The 19,040-nt window shown below is 41.5% G+C and overlaps 1 protein-coding gene and 1 long non-coding RNA gene across 3 annotated transcripts; one reads left to right on the forward strand and one right to left on the reverse strand.

The window, feature by feature from the left end:
- Positions 1–139: 139 nt before the first annotated feature.
- Positions 140–4,898, reverse strand: LOC113114925 (uncharacterized). Its single transcript, XR_003293809.1, has 4 exons — positions 4,774–4,898; positions 4,591–4,643; positions 4,141–4,271; positions 140–627 (listed from the first exon to the last, which is right to left on the reverse strand). It is a non-coding gene; the product is annotated as an uncharacterized LOC113114925 (long non-coding RNA).
- On the forward strand, positions 4,671–13,993 carry LOC113114923 (TBC1 domain family member 15). 2 transcript variants are annotated; one of them, XM_026282034.1, is made up of 10 exons: positions 4,671–5,088; positions 8,366–8,551; positions 8,754–8,872; positions 9,170–9,273; positions 10,273–10,340; positions 10,882–11,028; positions 11,110–11,200; positions 11,288–11,436; positions 11,542–11,683; positions 12,616–13,993. In XM_026282034.1, the coding sequence occupies exons 1-10, from the start codon at positions 4,842–4,844 to the stop codon at positions 12,776–12,778; spliced, it is 1,416 nt and encodes a 471-aa protein (XP_026137819.1). In that variant the 5' UTR covers positions 4,671–4,841; the 3' UTR covers positions 12,779–13,993. The 2 variants fall into 2 exon arrangements, with proteins under 2 accessions (XP_026137819.1, XP_026137820.1); XM_026282035.1 differs by lacking the exon at positions 4,671–5,088 and adding an exon at positions 7,967–8,086.
- Positions 13,994–19,040: the final 5,047 nt, after the last annotated feature.

The following is a 19,040-nucleotide window of genomic DNA, read 5'->3' on the forward strand; positions in this document are numbered from 1 at the left end:
AATTAAAATAACATTCAATCAAAAATAAACTCTAAATTAATTTCAGTAAAATAAATGTATTTGATCATGGTATAATCTCAAAATCCAAATCAAATCTCAAATTAAAGTGTTTTTTTTTTTTTTTTTTTTTTTTTTTTTTTTTTACTGTGGAAAGAAATCATATTGATAACCAACAGTTATTTTCAAAAGACATTAAAAGCAGAAGGGACTTCCTACGTCAAACGATAAACTAATATGAAAATAAATTAATTGGCGCCATCTAGTGACCGACTGTACAAACAAGTCCTTTTAATAAAGCCCTAACCATATTTTAAATCAATCAAAAGGTTTCAATACGCACGTCTTTTCACATATTTCCATACTAAATTTAACAAAGTGGATTTTAAACTCTAAAACAAGGATCTCCTGCAGAGTTTAGCTCCAACACATCTGCCTGGAAGTTTCATGTATACCTAGTAAGACCTTGATTAGCTGGTTCAGGTGTGTTTATCATGGTTGGAGCAAAACTCTGCAGGACAGTGACCCTCCAGGCCCGAGTCTGGTGACCCCTGCTTTAAAGGGATGGTTTACCTGGAATCATGTCATGATTTACTGATGTCGGTCCAAAGATGCATTACTTGCTTTCATCTGTGAAACAAAAAAGAGGATATTATTATATATTTCTGAGCCAATGGTTGGATTCAGCAAGAAAAAAAACAGCATAATTCATAGCATCCAATTAAACTGTTGGAATGGGAAAGGTATCACCCATTGTTCCTAATTCTAAGCATCCTAAACCTGAAATGATAATGATGAACTGATAACAAAAACAAAATACAGTAGTGCTCTGGCTATTGTTAATCTACTGACAAATAAGACGAAAAAGAAAAAAAAATCACATCAGAATCATCAGACAATGCAGTTTAGCTGTACAGTGCTTTCATGTGACACAGGCATGTCATTGTCACATCACAGATTTCCTGTTACCACCGAACAACCTGTTGCATAGAAATACGAAAAAGTCTATATCTTTAAAATGATTATTATTATATCTGCATGCAAATATATGCAAAGGTTTAACCTTTGGCCACCACAGACTTTGCATGAAAAAGAATGTCTGTAAGTTCCAGGTGAGGCCTTCATCCTTTCTGAATATGTACGGCACAGGAAGTGAGACCATAACAGATGTGTGAAAAAACTCTCGCTGTCTGACATGTAAATAGTTTCAGGTTTTGATAGGAACTACAATACTGCAGGAAGCCGCTGATCTCTGAGCAGCTCTGAGGTAAGTCAGGCGAGACCAATCTAAATGATAAATAAAACTGGATAGTGATCGTACCCACCCAAAATAACAATACAGGACTGGCAAGTAGCATTTCAGCATTTCTGGGGAAATGTTCATCACATTAAATAGACAAGTTTTTTTGAAAAACTGGGAGTTAAATGATGCTGTATCTAATAAGCAACAGAAAATGGCATTTGATCCCTCACTCATGTAAAAGATCATTGTTTTTTTTACATTTATAGACAGAGATATGCTATTCCATGATGTCGTATTTGCTGCGGTCTTCTTTGCTTTTTACTCCTCAGGTAACACATTTACTCTAATTTCCAGTCTGGTGTTTCTATAACACATTTACTCTCATTTCCAGTCTTGTGTTTCTATTTTTATCATATTTTATCATACCAGCTAAAAGCCTAAGCCACGGGACAAAATGCATACTTTTCTCCATTATATTTCTCAAAATTATATGATGTTTCAGTTTTCCTATTCTTATAAGTGTTATTTTGTGTGTTTATTATATGGGACACTTTTATGTTAATTTCAATATATATATATATATATATATTAATAACAATTTATACCGTTTGTTATTTACTGTGGTTCAAAAATGTATATTTATTTATATATTTTTGACAAAATTTAAATTATAAACAGTATGCACTTGTTTCCATACTGTAAGTGCATTTTAAGTAAAAAATGATGTGATTTGTCACATGTCAGCATTAATGCATGAACTCTGATGTGTTAAACGATCTTGTTTCAAGATGACAAAGCGTGCATTATCAGCACTAATATGAGCTCAAATGATTGCTGAATCGTTGCTTAACAAGATTAATTGACTTAAATATATTTATCCCTGGGCAGCATAAATTCTATGTTCTTTGTTGCAGGGAAGTCTCACACTCAAAACTGGGTAAAGCAGTGGCCAGGTGAGGTTTACAGGACACCCGGAGAAAACATCACCATTCACTGCCAGACGCAAGGAGACATCCAGGAGGCTAGGTGTTTAGTAAACTGGTACATCAAGAACAGACATGGGAAATATGTCAGCATCAACAAACTCACTCAGTTTAGCGGGAGACATTCTGAAGACAAAAAAGAAAGCCACTGGCGCCAGAGCTTTACTCTGACGTCCCTAGAGTTCAACGACACTGGCAGATTCTACTGTAATTACTTGTGCAGAATTAATGGCACACATGAGCAATACTATGGGACTGGGACTCGACTTTTTGTACATTTGAGGACTGAAAATGTGACTGAAGGCAGCCCACTGAGTACCTTCAATAAGACAGGTAAGGATAATGTTGCATCAGTTTCTATCAGGACATTGGAACTTTTGTGTTTCGGTACAAATTATAATTTAGGTAATTTCTAAAGTTTCTCTAGTTGTTTCTTAGTTCTATTTTTTCTTTTTTTTTTCAGGTGAAGTGGAGAGTGAATCCAGTGTATACTTGTTTTTCCTTTTTCTTGTTTTAATTGTTTTATTGTCTAAATTTGTTGTATTTATATTTATGACGTCGGTTGCACTTTTTTCTCCTCATTAAATGTAACCCCTTCTGTTTTTTTTTTCTATGAAAGACAAGTTTATTTATATATCACATTTGATAAAAAACAAAAACAATGGTGATCCAAAGTGCTTAAATGGACAAAATATTGAGAAAATGTTTTAATAAAATATAAGCTCAAATCTGAAATAGTTTAATAATAAAAATTAGTAAGGGGCAAAACAAATATATAGAAATTAATTCAAAATGTTACATTTAAAAATTATCAACAACAAAAAAAGACCACACATTCCTGAAGGATTATGTGACAATGAAGACAATATTACCGTTTTACTACCCCCCCCCCCCCCCAAAAAAAGTTATATATATATATATATATATATATATATATATATATATATATATATATATATACGTATATATATATATATATATATATATATATATATATATATATATATATATATATATATATATACACACACATATATACATATATACATATATATAACTTTTTTTTGGGGGGGTAGTAAAACGGTAATATAGACATATATATCTGAATAAAAATAATCTAGTGCATAAAGACAGCTGAATTACAGCACAATGCTTTAGTGGAGAATGCACAAGGAAGATGAAACCCTTAATATATCTTCGAATCATATTCAAAACACCCTTCAGTTTTTCAGTTTAATAACTGTGAAAGATCTGAATCATTGTGTGTGCATTACTGCTCCCACACGGTGCTGTACCCGGGGCTTTACATGACGAGCCGTCGCTATATTCATTTCACAGGAACATTTGTTCTGTTAAGTTGTACCAGGGGAAATGTTTTTTTGTGTGTGTGTTTTTTGTTTTTAACATAAAATGCACTCGTGTACCCCCTTCATGTGAGGTTTGATATTTATACTGAAACCCATGTGGTCATACAGCACATGCCATAGCTGCTGAAACCAGTCAGTTGCGGTTTAGTCCCCAACAGATTTGTTAAACTTCAATAAGAATCTATCAGTGTCTTTGGGAAAAAACATTAGCTGACATTCAGTAGGCGTTAACTGCATAACCTGATCACTGAGAGTTATATGTGAATATTAAAATCAATGGAAATGGAAATAGAGAAGTTTCTTCAGTTTTATGTCACAGTATTTTACCAGCTGTAGGATGATGATGAATATTTTATATTCTAATTCTATTATTGTATTATATATATTATTTTATAAATATTATTATTAAAGTCCTTGTTAACCTCATCTAACACAGTGTGATTACACATTTAGTTGTGGTTAAACTAAAAAAAAGATGTGATATACTAGGTGTATTTAATTTAATGCATATTTAAAAGAATAGTGTAAACAAAAATGAAAATGTGCTCACTGTGGTCATCCAGATGTAGAAGAGATTTCTTCACTGGAACAGATTTGGAGAAAATTAAGCGTTACATCGCTTACCCACCAATAAATCTCTGTAGTAAACGGGTGCCATAGAATGAGAGTCCAAACAGCTGACTAAAAAAGAAATTAATAAATAAAATAAAAAGTCCACAGTCAATTTGTTTTGCTCAGACAAAGCTTAAAAATAATAATAAAAAATATAAAAAATATTCAGTTCACAACAACTCTAAGCAAATGCTGGTGGAGAGGATTATGTTATATTTTGCCAGAAAGTAACGGTTTAAATATAAAACATAAAAGCCTGGAATATATTTTTTCAGGGGGGGCATTAGGCCTGCCTATGCTAGGGCCCGGGATCTTGTGCAGCGCCCGTTTGTTTCTCACAAACAAAATTGAAACATTTCTAAAGAGAGAAAGTGTAAAAGCGTCTCACCACAAGAGGGAGGCGTTGACCTTTATAGCCACAGCGGTCTCAGCTCCAGGGGCCTGAGAGAGAGAGAGAGAGAGAGAGAGAGAGAGAGAGTCATATGACAGGCAGGAGGGGTGTGCTCACTATCTAAACACTTTCCTCTACGTCTACAATGAGCTTTCTAAGACACCACCGAGTACTTTTTACCTGAGGATTGTATCGCCTCGTGACCTCGCGACAACTTCAATGCCTGAGAGAAAGAGTTTGCAAACAAAATGATCGAATCTTGTGATGAATCACATGTAGAAGGGAAATGTAAACCCCATCTTGACAGTAATGGACCCGGTGGGAAGTTTAAGGGAATGAAGTGCACCGTCTCTGCGGGGAATAACGGCATCTGTCGGTCCGTCGCACCTGTGAGCTCACCTGAGTCTGCCTGCGCGCGCATCTCGCTGCCGGGAGTGATGGACGCAGAGGGGCGAGTGGACGAATCCAGGCTCAGGATGCATACATTTAAAAACGGTAATAGCCTACTTAATCATATTGTTTGAACAGGTTAGGCCACTATAAGTCAATCACTGTTAAATATGAACTCCAGTCTCCTAACCTGACACACTGCAAAAATAAATAAATAAATTCTCACCTAGTGTTTTTGTCTCTTTTTTTTTATATTATAGGCAAAATATCAGAACATGCTTGAATCAAAATAAATGTACTTGAACGGTAAAATGCCTTAAGATATTACATCCTGAAAAAGAAAAAAAGAAAACAAGATCAATTTTTTTATGTTTTTTTTTTTTTGTTTTTTTTTTTGCTTATAACAAGCAAAGATATCTCCAAACAAAATCAATTTAATTAAGCAAGATTATTTTTTCTTGCCCCATTTCCAGATGTTTTTGTTTAAGGAAAAACTAACACAAATTTAGATTTTTTTTTTTTTCTTTTTTTTTCTTCTTCAGAAAACAAGCCGTGACACCTTTTTTGTGAATTTCACTTGAACAGTAAATTCATCTTGATTCAAGAATGTTCAGATATTTATAGCCTGCTAGAAAACAAGACTAAATACAGTGCAGTTTAAGTTGTAGGTCAAATATAATGTGCACATTGTGTTTCTTTTTGTGCCAAATTTTGATAAATGGCTTAATATACATAAATAAAATATGTCTTAATGAAAATAAAAATGCAGAAGGGCTTGTGTGAGTGTTAGGTTTAGGGGAAAAAATAACTAATTCAATACTTAGGTCAAAATAAAAACAACGCATGCCAATGAAAATCCCTAGTATTATAAACAAACAAATGTGTTTGTGTATTTGCAAAAATGCTGTTATCTCAAGCAATCAATTTAGAATTTTATTATATTTAAAGTAATTAACAGCTCGATGACTGTCTGAAATTACTGTCTCACTCAAAGTCCTCTTCTTTTCAAGTGCTGTTTCAGTGATTTGTTCCCCAACAAACAGATGAAGAAGGGCCTCTCAGTAATAGTGAGAGCTATAGAATCTGTGCTGCGTAGAACTACAATCATAAGATTCATGCTAACAGGATTAGTCATACTAAAGATATGACAACTGACGGCATGGTTCTAGTCGAATGCAATGCTCTTTTAAAGTCAAACAAGACTAGAGGCAAACTTTCACAAGCGGCTGTCATAGTTTCACATTGGAGTAGTAGATCTTTTATCAGTAGGTGTGTTTCATTTTTCTATGAAATAATTATACTCTGATATCTGCAAATTAGCCATGTCAGTTATTAGAGCAAATAGACTATCCCTGAGCCTCTTGTATACAGTAGGTCAAAAATGTACTAGCAGCTAACCCTCAGGCCATTCAAGATGTAGATGAGATTTAAACAGATAGCATTGCTTCTCATCAGTGGATCCTCTGCAGTGAATGGGTGCCGTCAGAATGAGTGTCCAAACTGCAGTGTTTGATCTGTGTACATTTCTTTTCTGATTCAAACAAGATGACTTTTCACTATGTATCGTAGCTGGAAGCAATGGTTTGAAGTTAAAAACATCTTAATCATGGATTTGTTCTCAAGTCATTAATTGATGCACTGGAGTCGTGTAGATTACTTGTGTATTATTGTGATGTTTTCTCTCATTCTGACGGCACCCATTCAATGCAAAGGATCTACTGTACTTGTGAGCAAATGATGCAATGCTACATTTCTCCAAATCTGTTCAGATGAGGAAAGAAACTAATCTACATCTTGAAGGTGGATACATTTTAATTTAAATATTAAATAAAGAAATAGTAGAATCTTTGTTTTTTGAGTACAATTTAAATGGTCTAAAAATATTTGTACTCCAGTCTACTTTAGCAGCTGTGTAGCTTTTCTTTATTTGAAGTGATTAAATTTTGTTTTATTATTTATATATTTATGAACTTTTTTTTTTTTTGATGGCCTTGTTGTAATCCATTCAGTGGGTCTTTAAAGTAACTCAGATCTGCACCTACAGTATCAGCGTTCATGAGATCAACTCACATTTGAAGCGTAATATTCAGCAACACTTCCTAAACTTACAACAGAAGAGTGTGATGTAAACCTGACTACATCAGTAATGTTTAAACACATATGACATGATTCAGAGCTGGACTGATTTTCCAGCACAGACCTTCGACAACAGTCCTTCAGTGTATCTTCTGCTGTGCGTGTGAAGGCCTCTCATCTCTAAAACACATTCCTCTTATTCAGTGACATGAACATTTGTGCTAAGCGAACAAATTACATAATCAGCTTTGTAAGAAGGGTATAAAGCTGATACAGGAGGGGATTAGAGGTTGTTTTGTTCCGTGTGGACCCTCAAACTCTCTCTGCCCCGACTGTACCAGCTCATTGTGAAATGCTGAATTGCTAATGTGATGCGGACGCTGAGGTTTGACTTGTTCTCTCTGGTGTAACACATTCCTTTAAAGTGATGCAATTAGATGTTGGAATCTTAACAGTGATGACGCTGTTTGTTCAGTCAATACATTTGTTTAAACTGTTTATTCATTTAACGCTAATGCATTGGCTTTCCAATCAATTGTATTTAAGGACACTGACAAAATCAATTGACATTTCTTTGCAAGCGAGTTATCAGGTAACAGCTTGAAATGGTGATGTAACTTTTTTCAGTATTATAATAAAAAACAATATGCATGTTAGTAGGCCTATATGATTAAACTAAATTTAAATCAGAAATTTTGAGTGGAATACACATTTTTTGTATTTTACATGTTTATTTTTTGCCAAGTAACAATTTGTTATTGTTTGAAGCTAACTATAATAGCCCTGCTTACTTAAACAGGAAAATTTTATTTAAGTAAATTTTGTTATTAGTATTTGTCTCTTTCTGTAATGCATTACATTCTTTCTTTTTCTTTTTGATTATTTATTTATTATTTATAACTTTCTGTAAATTACAGCTCTCAAAAATAGTATACTTGTCAATAAAAAGGAACTGTCATCAGCCATTCGAACATTTCCAGGGTTCTCAGAAGAAGAAGTTGTCAGAGTTGGGTAAACGTCTGTAGTGGTGAGCGAAAACTACATCAACTATTATTACGTTCACATTTGCTCGAATAGCAAAAGAAAAAAAAATCCACAATCCTCAGCCATTGTATTTAAAACACTAATGCAATTTAATTTGAGAAGAACAATATAAAAAAAAAATCTAGATTTATGATGTTAATAACTAAACGTTGTTACAGTCTGTGAAAAGGGTCCATTGTGAAATAGCACATTTCAAGCCTTGTATGTGTTCTTTGTATATTATCTAAATATGTGTGATTTGTGTTCTGTTTGTGTGGTTCAGGTGGTGTGTCACCTGATGAACGCGGTCTGGTATGGCGTTTTCTGTTTGGCATGTACCCCTGTAGCTCTACGACTCTGGAGCGCCCCCTGCTGCTGGAGCAGATGACGGTGCGCTATCAGGTCATGAAGAGGAAGTGGCAACAGCTGCTTCCTGGAGCCGTTCGTCTGCGTCTTAATGGCACTGATGGTAAATGATATTCCTGAGCAGAACAAACACTTTTAATATGTAACGGTTGCCCCATATCAGCTCTTACTACCTGCAATAAGATGTTCAGCCTTGATATTAAAAACCTCTGGTATATATGTAACTGACAAGTTGTGGTGATGTTAAACCACGAATTATAATAATAAATAAATATTATTTTCTCTCTCTCTCTCTCTCACTTTAGCTGAACTGTTGACAGCAGTGAAGTTTTTCGACCAAAGGCAGGACAGAGAGCAGAAAAAACAGCAGTATGAGTCAGAAGAGGCCAGAGAGAAGATGTCCTTTCTGCAGCTGCAGGCTCAGGTAACCTGCTTAAAGGGATAGTTCAGCCCAAAATGAAAGTTCTGTCATTATTTACTCCCTGTCATGTCATTCCAAACCTGTTTGACTTTCTTTTTTTCTGTGGAATATCGGTTAAAAAAAACAAAAACAGTTTTGGTTCCCATTAACTTGCATAGTTTGAAAAAAAAAATTATAGTCGATGAGAACTGAACCTGTTTGGCAAAATATCTTGTTTTGTGTTCCACCGAAGAAAGAAATGCAGACCCTAAGAAGTTAAGTCAGATCCATGTTGATTTCATGCTGACTTTTAATGTGCAGGTGCTATTTGAACGGGTAACCTTTGACCTGGAAGAGCTTCAGGAGGCCATACGCATCATTGACAAAGATGTTCCCCGAACCGATCGAGATCTTCCATACTACCGGTGAGAACTCGTTTCATTTGTGCATTTTAATGTGCTAAATAAAGAAAACGCCAGTCATGGAATAGTGGAAAAAAAGCACTTAAGTTCAAAATTCTGAAAAGGCTCTAGTTTTTAAAGTTGAATATTAACAAATCTTTATAGTAAATTGCAAGTTGCTCATTTCCTTGTTTTTATATCCGGGTTCAATATTCATCTTTATGGCTAAATAAATAATTTCTGTCTTGGATGTACAACCCATGTTCTTGCACAGTGTAGGTGAAATAAAGGATTCTTTTGTCAAAAAGCAGAGTTCCTCAGTATTCTTTATTTCTGCTGAAGAAAGTATCTTTCTCATGTTTGTGTTCAAATAAACCACAAGGAGTTGCCTCATTATTTTGCATCACTAATGTGAGCTTCCAGTGCAAAACAAACATTGCCACACCAATTTATCAAATAACCTTGGAGCTCAAAGTAAATAACTATACTGTGGTTAACCAGTAACTAGTTTTGAGTCAAATCAGCACACTTTGAAAGTATACTTCAAGTGCATGCAAAATTAAAAAAAATAAAAAAGAAATGTTGGCTTCTAAACAGTAATGCTATAATTACATAAATTGCATATATAGTCATGTTAGAAAGAATATGGGTGCGTACTACTTTTCAAGGTGATTTCTACATTATTTTAAAATATAGGTCATAGCATATTAAGCATTGTAAACTTTTTTTAATAAAATAATGGTTCTCTTATTTAAAAGAAAAGTGTTTATTACACTAATATAAAATTAAGCTATTTTGCTAACTTTCTCTATCTATATCTTTTCCTGATAATAATAGGCCACATTTTAAAATATAAAATTCTAACTTAAATGCATTGAATTGGAGTGTTTTACCAGAGTAAAAGCAACTTTGATACAACCATACAGTACATACCTGCTTCTATTAATGCTTCCATTAAATTACATTTTGAAGAATAAAGGATTGCATGCAGAAGGGTTTCTAATCACTTGTGTTTCATCACAGGAATGAAGGTTTGGGTAACCTGCTTGTCTTGAGAGATATCCTAATCACATATGCTGCTTTTCACCCAGGTACGTGGTTGTAAATACAATATTGGGTCAGTAAAATTAATGAAGTCATTTAGCAAAGATACAATAAATTGTTTGCAATGATAGTAAAGAAATGCATAATAGTTTTGAATAATAGTGCCTTATTATTATTATTATTATTAAACAATCGTGAAAAAGAGATCACTGAAATATGAAGAAGCGCAACAGTTTTCATTATTGATAATAATAGAAACTGTGAACCTGACTGATTTCTGAACGATCACATGACACTGAAGTCTGTAGTAATGGCTGCTGAAAATTCAGCTTTGAACACAGGAATAAATGAAAATGTAAAATATAATCAAAATAGTAAGCAGGTATATGAATTTTTTTACTTTATACTGTATTTTTTAGCAAATAAATGCATCCTTGTTGAGAATAAGACGTATTAAATCTTTATTTAACACTTTTATTTGGCTGTTTGTGTTCGGAATTTTGTTTGCTGCTGTAGGGCGACATCTAGTGGTTAAATTGTTCATTGTCTAACTTATTAATCATCAGTTTGTTCCTCTGGTGTCTGCAGAAGTAAGCTACGCTCAGGGTATGAATGATTTGTGCAGTCGCTTTCTGGAGGTACTGCACTCAGAAGTGGACACCTACTGGAGCTTCTCCTGCTACATGGAGAAGTTTTCCAAAGACTTCTGCGCTGATGGACTGTATCGCAAAATGGGTGAGTTTCCAAAGCGTTTAGATCTGGTATTAGCACTTATAATTATACAATTGGTAATGCTGGTCAAATGCTGTTTCTCAGAGTTGGAAGCTGCTTTACTGAAAGAGCTGGATCCTCAGCTACACTCTCATCTGGTCACAGACAACATGGAAAAAATCACTTTTTGTCACAGGTGGGTTTCCGTTTTCTTTTTCTTTTTCTTTATTTTTCTTCTCTTTCGGTCATTTTATGAATCTTTTTTTCTTTGTCTTCCATCCAGGTGGCTTCTGCTGGCTTTCCAGCGGGAGTTTGAGCACAGCGATGCCCTGCGTCTGTTTGAGATTCTCAGCTGTGATCACCTGGAGCTCATCTCACAGCAGGTGGATCGGGCTCGATATCAGGAGAGACTGGCACGCAAATACAGCCTGGGTAACAAACCTTAACCCTATGTTCTCTTACGTTCTATACTCTAAACTGGGAAAGATAAACACTAATATATTTCAAACGTTTTGGATTTATGTCTGTGATCTCCAGAGGATGAACCTGTGACGGACCTCCAGGCCATAAACACAGACTTCACTTTTGAACTCTTCATGTGCGCCACCATCCTTCTGGAGAACAGAGAAGCTTTACTCAGCTGCAGGAACGAGGTTCAGCTCATACAGTTTACCAGCAGGTGTGTATGAGGTGGAAGTGCTATGGGTCATTGCAATGTAGATTCAATTGATCTCTACAGGCAGGGTTATTACATGTTATAACAGACATTTTTAACAACTTGAAAGATAAAAAAATATATACATATATATATTTTTTTATTCTAACACAATGACTTAAAGGTACAGGTTGTAGGACCTGCCACTAGAGGGCGCACTACCAAAACAATAACAATCGTGTGGTTTGATGACGCTAAGAAGGAGCGTGGAATGATGGGATTTGTTGACTTCTACCCAACCGCTGATGGCCATCAATCAGAAGGAAAGATAAATCATGGATTTAATGCGAGTTCAACGATTTGCGCGAGTAGATTACATACAAAGTCAATGCAAAGACGCGATCAGACTATTGATCAGACGCGTTCTCGCGCGGGTCTAAAGACGCAATGCCCCACATTTGGCGTGTAGGCCCCATAATACTAAACTTGTTGATCATTGTAATAGCATACGTTTTCTGTAAAGATACGAATCAAAACCACTCACCTGTCGAGTAAACACAAGCGAGATCGGCATCTCTTTCTAGTTTAAGTTTGTCGCGAAGCTGCTTCCGCATTTGTCCACGACACTGTTGTAATGTGGTTTCTACGTCAGTGAAGGTGGTTACAAAGGCTAACTAACGTCATCGACAGGCGACTGCACTGCCCCGTGTCACTGTTTAGAATGAGAATTTTCTCATAATTTACATAGAGTTGAAAAACATTAGAGATATTGTTAGTAATCAGGTGGACAAAATATATAACACTAGCCTGGTGGTTTTTGGATATTTTACTGCAAATATCTTACAAATTGTACCTTTAAGTGTCACATTTAAGTGTAATATGTTTTGGGGGCTACTATATAATGTGCTGTTTTCAGTCATGGAGCACAAGAATGTAATCATGCTGTCCCTGGTCAGTCTGCAGGGCAAGATGGACCTGAACAGCACCCTGAAAAAAACTGAGGAACATTTTTACAACTACTGCAAACGCTCGGCCTGGGACTATTTGAGCAGTCGCTGTCGCATCCGCAAGAGCAAAGAGGACCACTTTTTATATCAACTCCGTAACCTTTTCTCCTGAGACTGGAAGGCCTGCATAGAATTTTACAGAAATCGGTTTTGTTGACAGAAACTGTTAACAGGATGTTCCAGCTGGACTTTCATTTTATTCTAAAGAATGATGCTGCTTTTAACCAGGACTTTGTACAGGAACCAGATGGACTCCTTCCAGAGAGTTCCTTAGTATTTGATCTTAATTTATAAAGCTTCTATTATAGTGCCAGAATTTATGTGAGAACAGCTCAAAAAGCTTATTTAATCAGTCTAAGATAATCAAATAAGAATTTTATGTATTTTACCCTGACTGTGCTTGAAAACGCAAGGAGTATTTGGGAATTTACAGATATCCGATAGTACTGAAGACTTGATTAAAGGAATAGTTCACCCAAAAATGGACATTTAAAGTGTACTCACCCTCAGGCATTCAAGATGTAGATCAGATTGTTTCTGCACCACAACAGATTTGGGGAAATGTAACATTACACTTGCTCACCAACGGATCCTCTGCAGTGAATGGGTGCCGTCAGAATGAGAGTCCAAACTGCTGATAAAACCATTGCAACAATCCACACACTCCACTCAATCATTTAGTGAAGTGAAAACTGTGTGTTTGTAAGAAACAGACCTATAATTAAGGCATTTCAACTTTAAACCACTCCAAATTTCTCAATTTCTCCAAATCTATTCCCACAGACACAAACATCATGGATTGCAAGAGGACGAGTACATTTTCAGCTAATTTAAGCAAATTTACTACAGAGATGCTATAAGGTGAAGGATGCAATGTCAAAATTCAGGATTTTTATAGTGCGCTACAGCTGAGAAAACAGAAAGCCGAAATCCTTACTGCTGATCTAAGCGAGATATATGACTTGTAAGTATTATTCAGTCTCAGAAACATCTGGTGCCTGCGTATTGGTCACATTAGAGCACAATATAATAATAGAAACACAGTCTCAGTTCTGAGAAGGTCTAGAAGACCCGCTGTGGTGTTGTCTTACCAATCGTAGAGTGCTCAAGTACGTACTGAACAGAAATAGCACATTGAACCAGGAGACCTTTCACTTTGAGACCACACTGCATTATTTAAGAGGCACATATATATATATATGAGTATGGACTATTGCACATTTGGTTATTGTTTATTAAAAACTGACACAGTATCACACAGTTAGTGAGGGTGTGCTGTTCAAGTTGTTTTTTAATATGCAATGACTGATCAACATTTTTGGGGAATGGGAACGTCTCGGTTACGTACGTAACCCTCGTTCCCTGATGGAGGGAACGGAGACGTTATGTCGACCGACAAATGGGGTCTCACTTGGGAGGCCAATCATCTCTGATTTTAAGAGAAAACGCCAATGAAATTGGCAAGTGGATTAACACACCTGAGCCACTCCCCGTGCCAGCGGGTATAAATAGGGCGACAGGTGCATCCACTCATTAGGTTTTACGCTGAGGAGCCGAGAACGTGTCCCGGCAACAGCGAATGGTTCAAGGTTGTGGCATGGGGACATAACGTCTCCGTTCCCTCCATCAGGGAACGAGGGTTACGTACGTAACCGAGACGTTCCCTATCTGTCGGTCACTACGAGTTATGTCGACCGACAAATGGGGTCCTATGGAAAACGCCATAACCTGAACCTCGTCACAACCCTGAGGCGCTGCAATTGTTGACAAGCCTTGGCGTGCTACAAAAGCTACGCTTAAGGTCGTAACCTTCCCAAAGCCCCAGCGCAAATTCACTGACCTTGGTACCGAAGGGGCCAAAGGGTGAGTACATCGCTGCTGGAGAAGGCCATGCTGCTGTTCCGCCCACATAAAGTAAATGGAAGGGATTTCAACCTTCAGTGAAAGATTGCTTCAAATCTTCCCTATTTGTTCTTTCAGCTGGCAAGACAATGGGGAAGCGAGCCTTTAGGAAAGGTCGCTACGGAGACCACATCCTACCCGTAGGGAGGTGACATGTGGATATACCGATATGGACTGACCCAGGGGGCAGTACTACATATGGAAAGGGTCTCTGAGGCAGGTCCTACCTTGGAGTAGGGATGGAACGGCTGCCAGAAGAGACTGACAGAGCGATCTGTCAAGGGAAGACACGGGTTTGCCAAGAGGGAAACCTTACCGTGGAAGAATACACATATGGGATTACCCGTAGGGAACCCAGCCATATGGACACCTAGCCCAGTACAGGGGCTGACCGGCTCCGGGCATGCTAACGCCAGTACTGGGCCTGGCGACAGACTGCTCCGCCAAGTCTGACGCCGAGGGTGCTGGAGGATGCTCGACCAGGGTACGCCAACCGGGGAACTCTACTGGGAGAAGAAGGCGCTCACATCCCCGTGTTAGGGGGAATGGCGCAGCAAGCGAGACACCCAGCCAGCCCTTCCCGCCAATTACCTGTTACCCAACACACGGGAGGAAACTGGCTCTACACGGAGGTTGTAAAACCTCGCAAAGGTGTTAGGTGTCGCCCAGCCCGCAGCTCGACAAATGTCTGCCAGAGAGGCGCCATGCGCCAACGCATAGGAGGAGGCCACACTCCGTGTGGAGTGGGCCCTCACCCCCAGGGGGCACGGCTCGCCTTGGGAATGGTAAGCCAAGGCGATGGCGTCCACTATCCAGTGGGCCAACCTCTGCTTAGAGACAGCCTTCCCCTTCTGCTGACCTCCAAAGCAGACCAGGAGCTGCTCAGAGCTTCTGAAGCTCTGGGTGCGGTCCACGTATATGCGAAGCGCTCTTACGGGACACAGCAACGACAAGGCTGGATCTGCCTCCTCCAGGGGCAGCGCTTGCAGGTTCACCACCTGGTCTCGGAAGGGAGTGGTGGGAACCTTGGGCACGTATCCAGGCCGGGGTCTCAGGACAACGTGAGAGTAGGCCGGCCCGAACACAAGGCACTCTTCACTTACCGAAAATGCTTGGAGGTCCCCGACCCTCTTGATGGAAGTGAGCGCGATCAGGAGCGCTGTCTTGAGAGACAGGAACTTCAGCTCAACCGAATCCAGCGGCTCAAAGGGACCCCTCTGAAGTCCCGCCAGGGCAATAGAGAGGTCCCAGGAGGGAATCAGGGGTGTCCTAGGAGGATGTAACCTTCTGGCACCCCTCAGGAACCTAACGATCAGGTCATGCCTCCCCAGGGACCGGCAGTCCACTGCATCGTGATGTGCTGCAATGGCAGCCACATACACCTTCAGGGTGGAGGGTGACAGCCCACGCTCCAGCCTACCTTGCAGGAAAGAAAGCACGACTCTGACCGGGCATCTCCGGGGGTCTTCCCGGTGAGAAGAACACCAATTCGTGAACAGACTCCACTTCAGAGCATAGGCCTGCCTCGTAGAAGGGGCTCTAGCCTGAGTGATAGTGTCTACCACCGCTGGGGGCAGATCACTTAGGTCTGCCGCGTCCCGTCTAGAAGCCACACATGGAGGTTCCAGAGATCTGGGCGCGGGTGCCAAATGGTGCCAGGCCCCTGAGAGAGAAGGTCTCTCCTCAGGGGGATGCGCCAGGGAGGGGCTGTCACGAGGAGCATGAGTTCCGAAAACCAGGTCCGGGTGGGCCAGTAAGGCGCAACCAACAGGACCTGTTCCTCGTCCTCCCTGACCTTGCACAGTGTCTGTGCGAGCAGGCTCACTGGGGGAACGCATACTTGCGTAAAGCCAGAGGCCAGCTGTGTGCCAGTGCATCTGTGCCCAGGGGGGCCTGGGACAGGGAATAGTACAGCTGGCAGTGGGAGGACTCGTGGGAAGCAAACAGGTCTACCTGGGCTTCCCCGAATCGACTCCAGATCAGCTGGACCGTCTGGGGATGGAGTCGCCATTCCCCGGGGAAAGTGAGCTGTCGTGAGAGCACGCTGGCTGCACGATTGAGCTCCCCCGGGATGTGGACAGCACGCAGCGACTTGAGCCACGTCTGACTCCAGAGGAGGAGATGACGGGCGAGTTGAGACATGCGACGTTATCGTAAACCGCCCTGTCGATTGATGTACGAAACAGCCGCAGTGTTGTCCGAGCGGACCAACACGTGCTTGTCCAGCACTAGCAGACGAAACCGTCGCAAAGCTAGATGCACTGCCAGCAACTCCAGGCAGTTGATGTGCCACAGCAGTCGAGGTCCTGTCCAGGACCCTGAAGCTGCCTGCCCGTTGCATGTCGCGCCCCAGCCCGAGTTGGAGGCATCTGTTGTGACAACAACGTGCCGGGACACTTGTTCTAAGGGCACGCCGGCCCGTAGAAAAGCAAGGTCCGACCAAGGACTGAATAGGCGGCGACACATCAGTGTGATGGTGACACGATGTGTACCGCGGCGCCATGCCCATCTCGGGACTCGGGAGTGTAACTAGTGCTGAAGTGGTCTCATATGAAGCAACCCGAGCGGCGTGACTGCGGCTGCGGATGCCATATGCCCCAGGAGCCTCTGAAAGTGTTTCAGCGGTACCACTATCCTGCCTCTGAAGGAACTCAGGCAGTTCAGCACTGAGTGGGCACGCTCGCTGGTGAGACGTGCCATCATACTCACCGAGTCTAACTCCATACCGAGATAAGAGATTCTCTGCACAGGGGAGAGCTTGCTCTTCTCCCGGTTGACCTGAAGCCCCAACTGACTGAGGTGCCGAAGCACGAAGTCCCTGTGATCGCACAACTCTTCTCGGGACCGGGCCATAATGAGCCAGTCGTCGAGATAGTTGAGGATCCTGATGCCCACTTCCCAAAGTGGGGCAAGGGCGCCCTCCGCGACCTTCATGAAGACACGGGGGGACAGGGAGAGCCCGAAGGGGAGGACCTTGTACTGCCATGCCTGACCCTCGGAAGCAAAGCGCAGGAACGGTCTGTGACGAGGGAGGATAGAGACATGAAAGTACGCGTCTTTCAGGTCGATCGCTGCAAACCAGTCCTGGGGCTGGACGCATTTGATAACGCGTTTCTGCGTCAACATCCTGAACGGGAGCTTGTGTAGGGCCCGATTCAAGACTCGCAGAACCAGGATAGGTCGAAGGCCACCGCTTTTCTTGGGCACGATGAAGTAAGGGCAGTAAAGCCCCGTCCTCATCTCGGCTGGAGGGACCGGCTCGATTGCATCCTTCGCCAGGAGGACAGCAATCTCCTCGCGCAAGACAGGGGCGTCCTGGACTGCCACCGAAGTCTCGAGCATGCCATTGAACTTGGGGGGGGTCGCCGGGCGAACTGAATCGCATAGCCGAGTCGAACCGTCCGGATGAGCCAGCGTGACGGGTTGGGCAGCGCAAGCCACGCTCCCAGATACCGTACAAGTGGCACCAAAGGGACAGTCGACATACCCGCAGTGGTGCAGCGATGGGGAGTCGTGCCGGAAGGCCCAGAAGGCACTGCGTCCTGGGTCATCGCAACCACACTCCCCGTGTTCCCGGAGGAACTGGCCAGAGACGCGTGGAGAGGCGTTGCGTCTCCGAACCGCGACCTCTTGGCCGCTGGCGAAGGGGGCGTCGTGGGTGAGAATGAGGAAGCTGTGCGTCGCTCATTGTCAACCCACAAGCCTTGCAACTCGGAGGAAGGAGAAATTGCTCTTCCAATGAAAATGTGGGTGCCACTGGCCGTTCGACCAGCGGCGGAACAGAACCAGAAGATTCTCCACCCGGCCCTCCTCCGGGGGAGGGAGTGGCGCTCTCTCCGCCATCTCCTGAAGAGCAGTTCTCCGCATCTCCGAGTTGCCCGTGTCAGGGCTGCTTAGTCGACTTCCTCGAGGACTTTGCAGCCGGGAGTGACACGGGGGGCGCCGCTCTCCTGCGCGGGGCTCGACGCGCCGGCCTCGAAGAACTCTCAGCACGGGGCGGAGCTGGTGTGGAGGACGCAGGGGGGCGCCCTCGGCGACGAGCAGGCTGAGGCACTGCCTGCGACGGAATGGTGGCAACCAGAAGATCACGTCGTGGCAAGATGTGCTGTATGGCCTCAGTCTGCTGTTGTTCTGTCAGGAACTACTGGGCACAGCCCCTGACAGCGTCGCCACACAGGACAACCTGGGACATGGGAGCATCGAGAAAATGCACTTTGTCAATGTCTCTCATACAGACCAGGCTGAACCTGAAACGGCACTACTGGACCACCAGAGTGGACATCGCTTACCCGAGGGACTGCGTTGTGACTTCCGTCACCCAGAAGGGGGAGGTCAGTCGCCATGCGCAGCTCCTGCATCAACCTCGGGTTGGACCTACCCTCGTGCATTTGTTAAAGCCTTGGCTTGTTGGGTTTGCAGGATAGCCATGGCATGCAAAGCAGAGACAGCTTGGCCCGCAGCACTGTAAGCCT

Source organism: Carassius auratus, chromosome 15, assembly GCF_003368295.1.
Source record: "Carassius auratus strain Wakin chromosome 15, ASM336829v1, whole genome shotgun sequence".
NCBI lineage: Eukaryota > Metazoa > Chordata > Actinopteri > Cypriniformes > Cyprinidae > Carassius > Carassius auratus.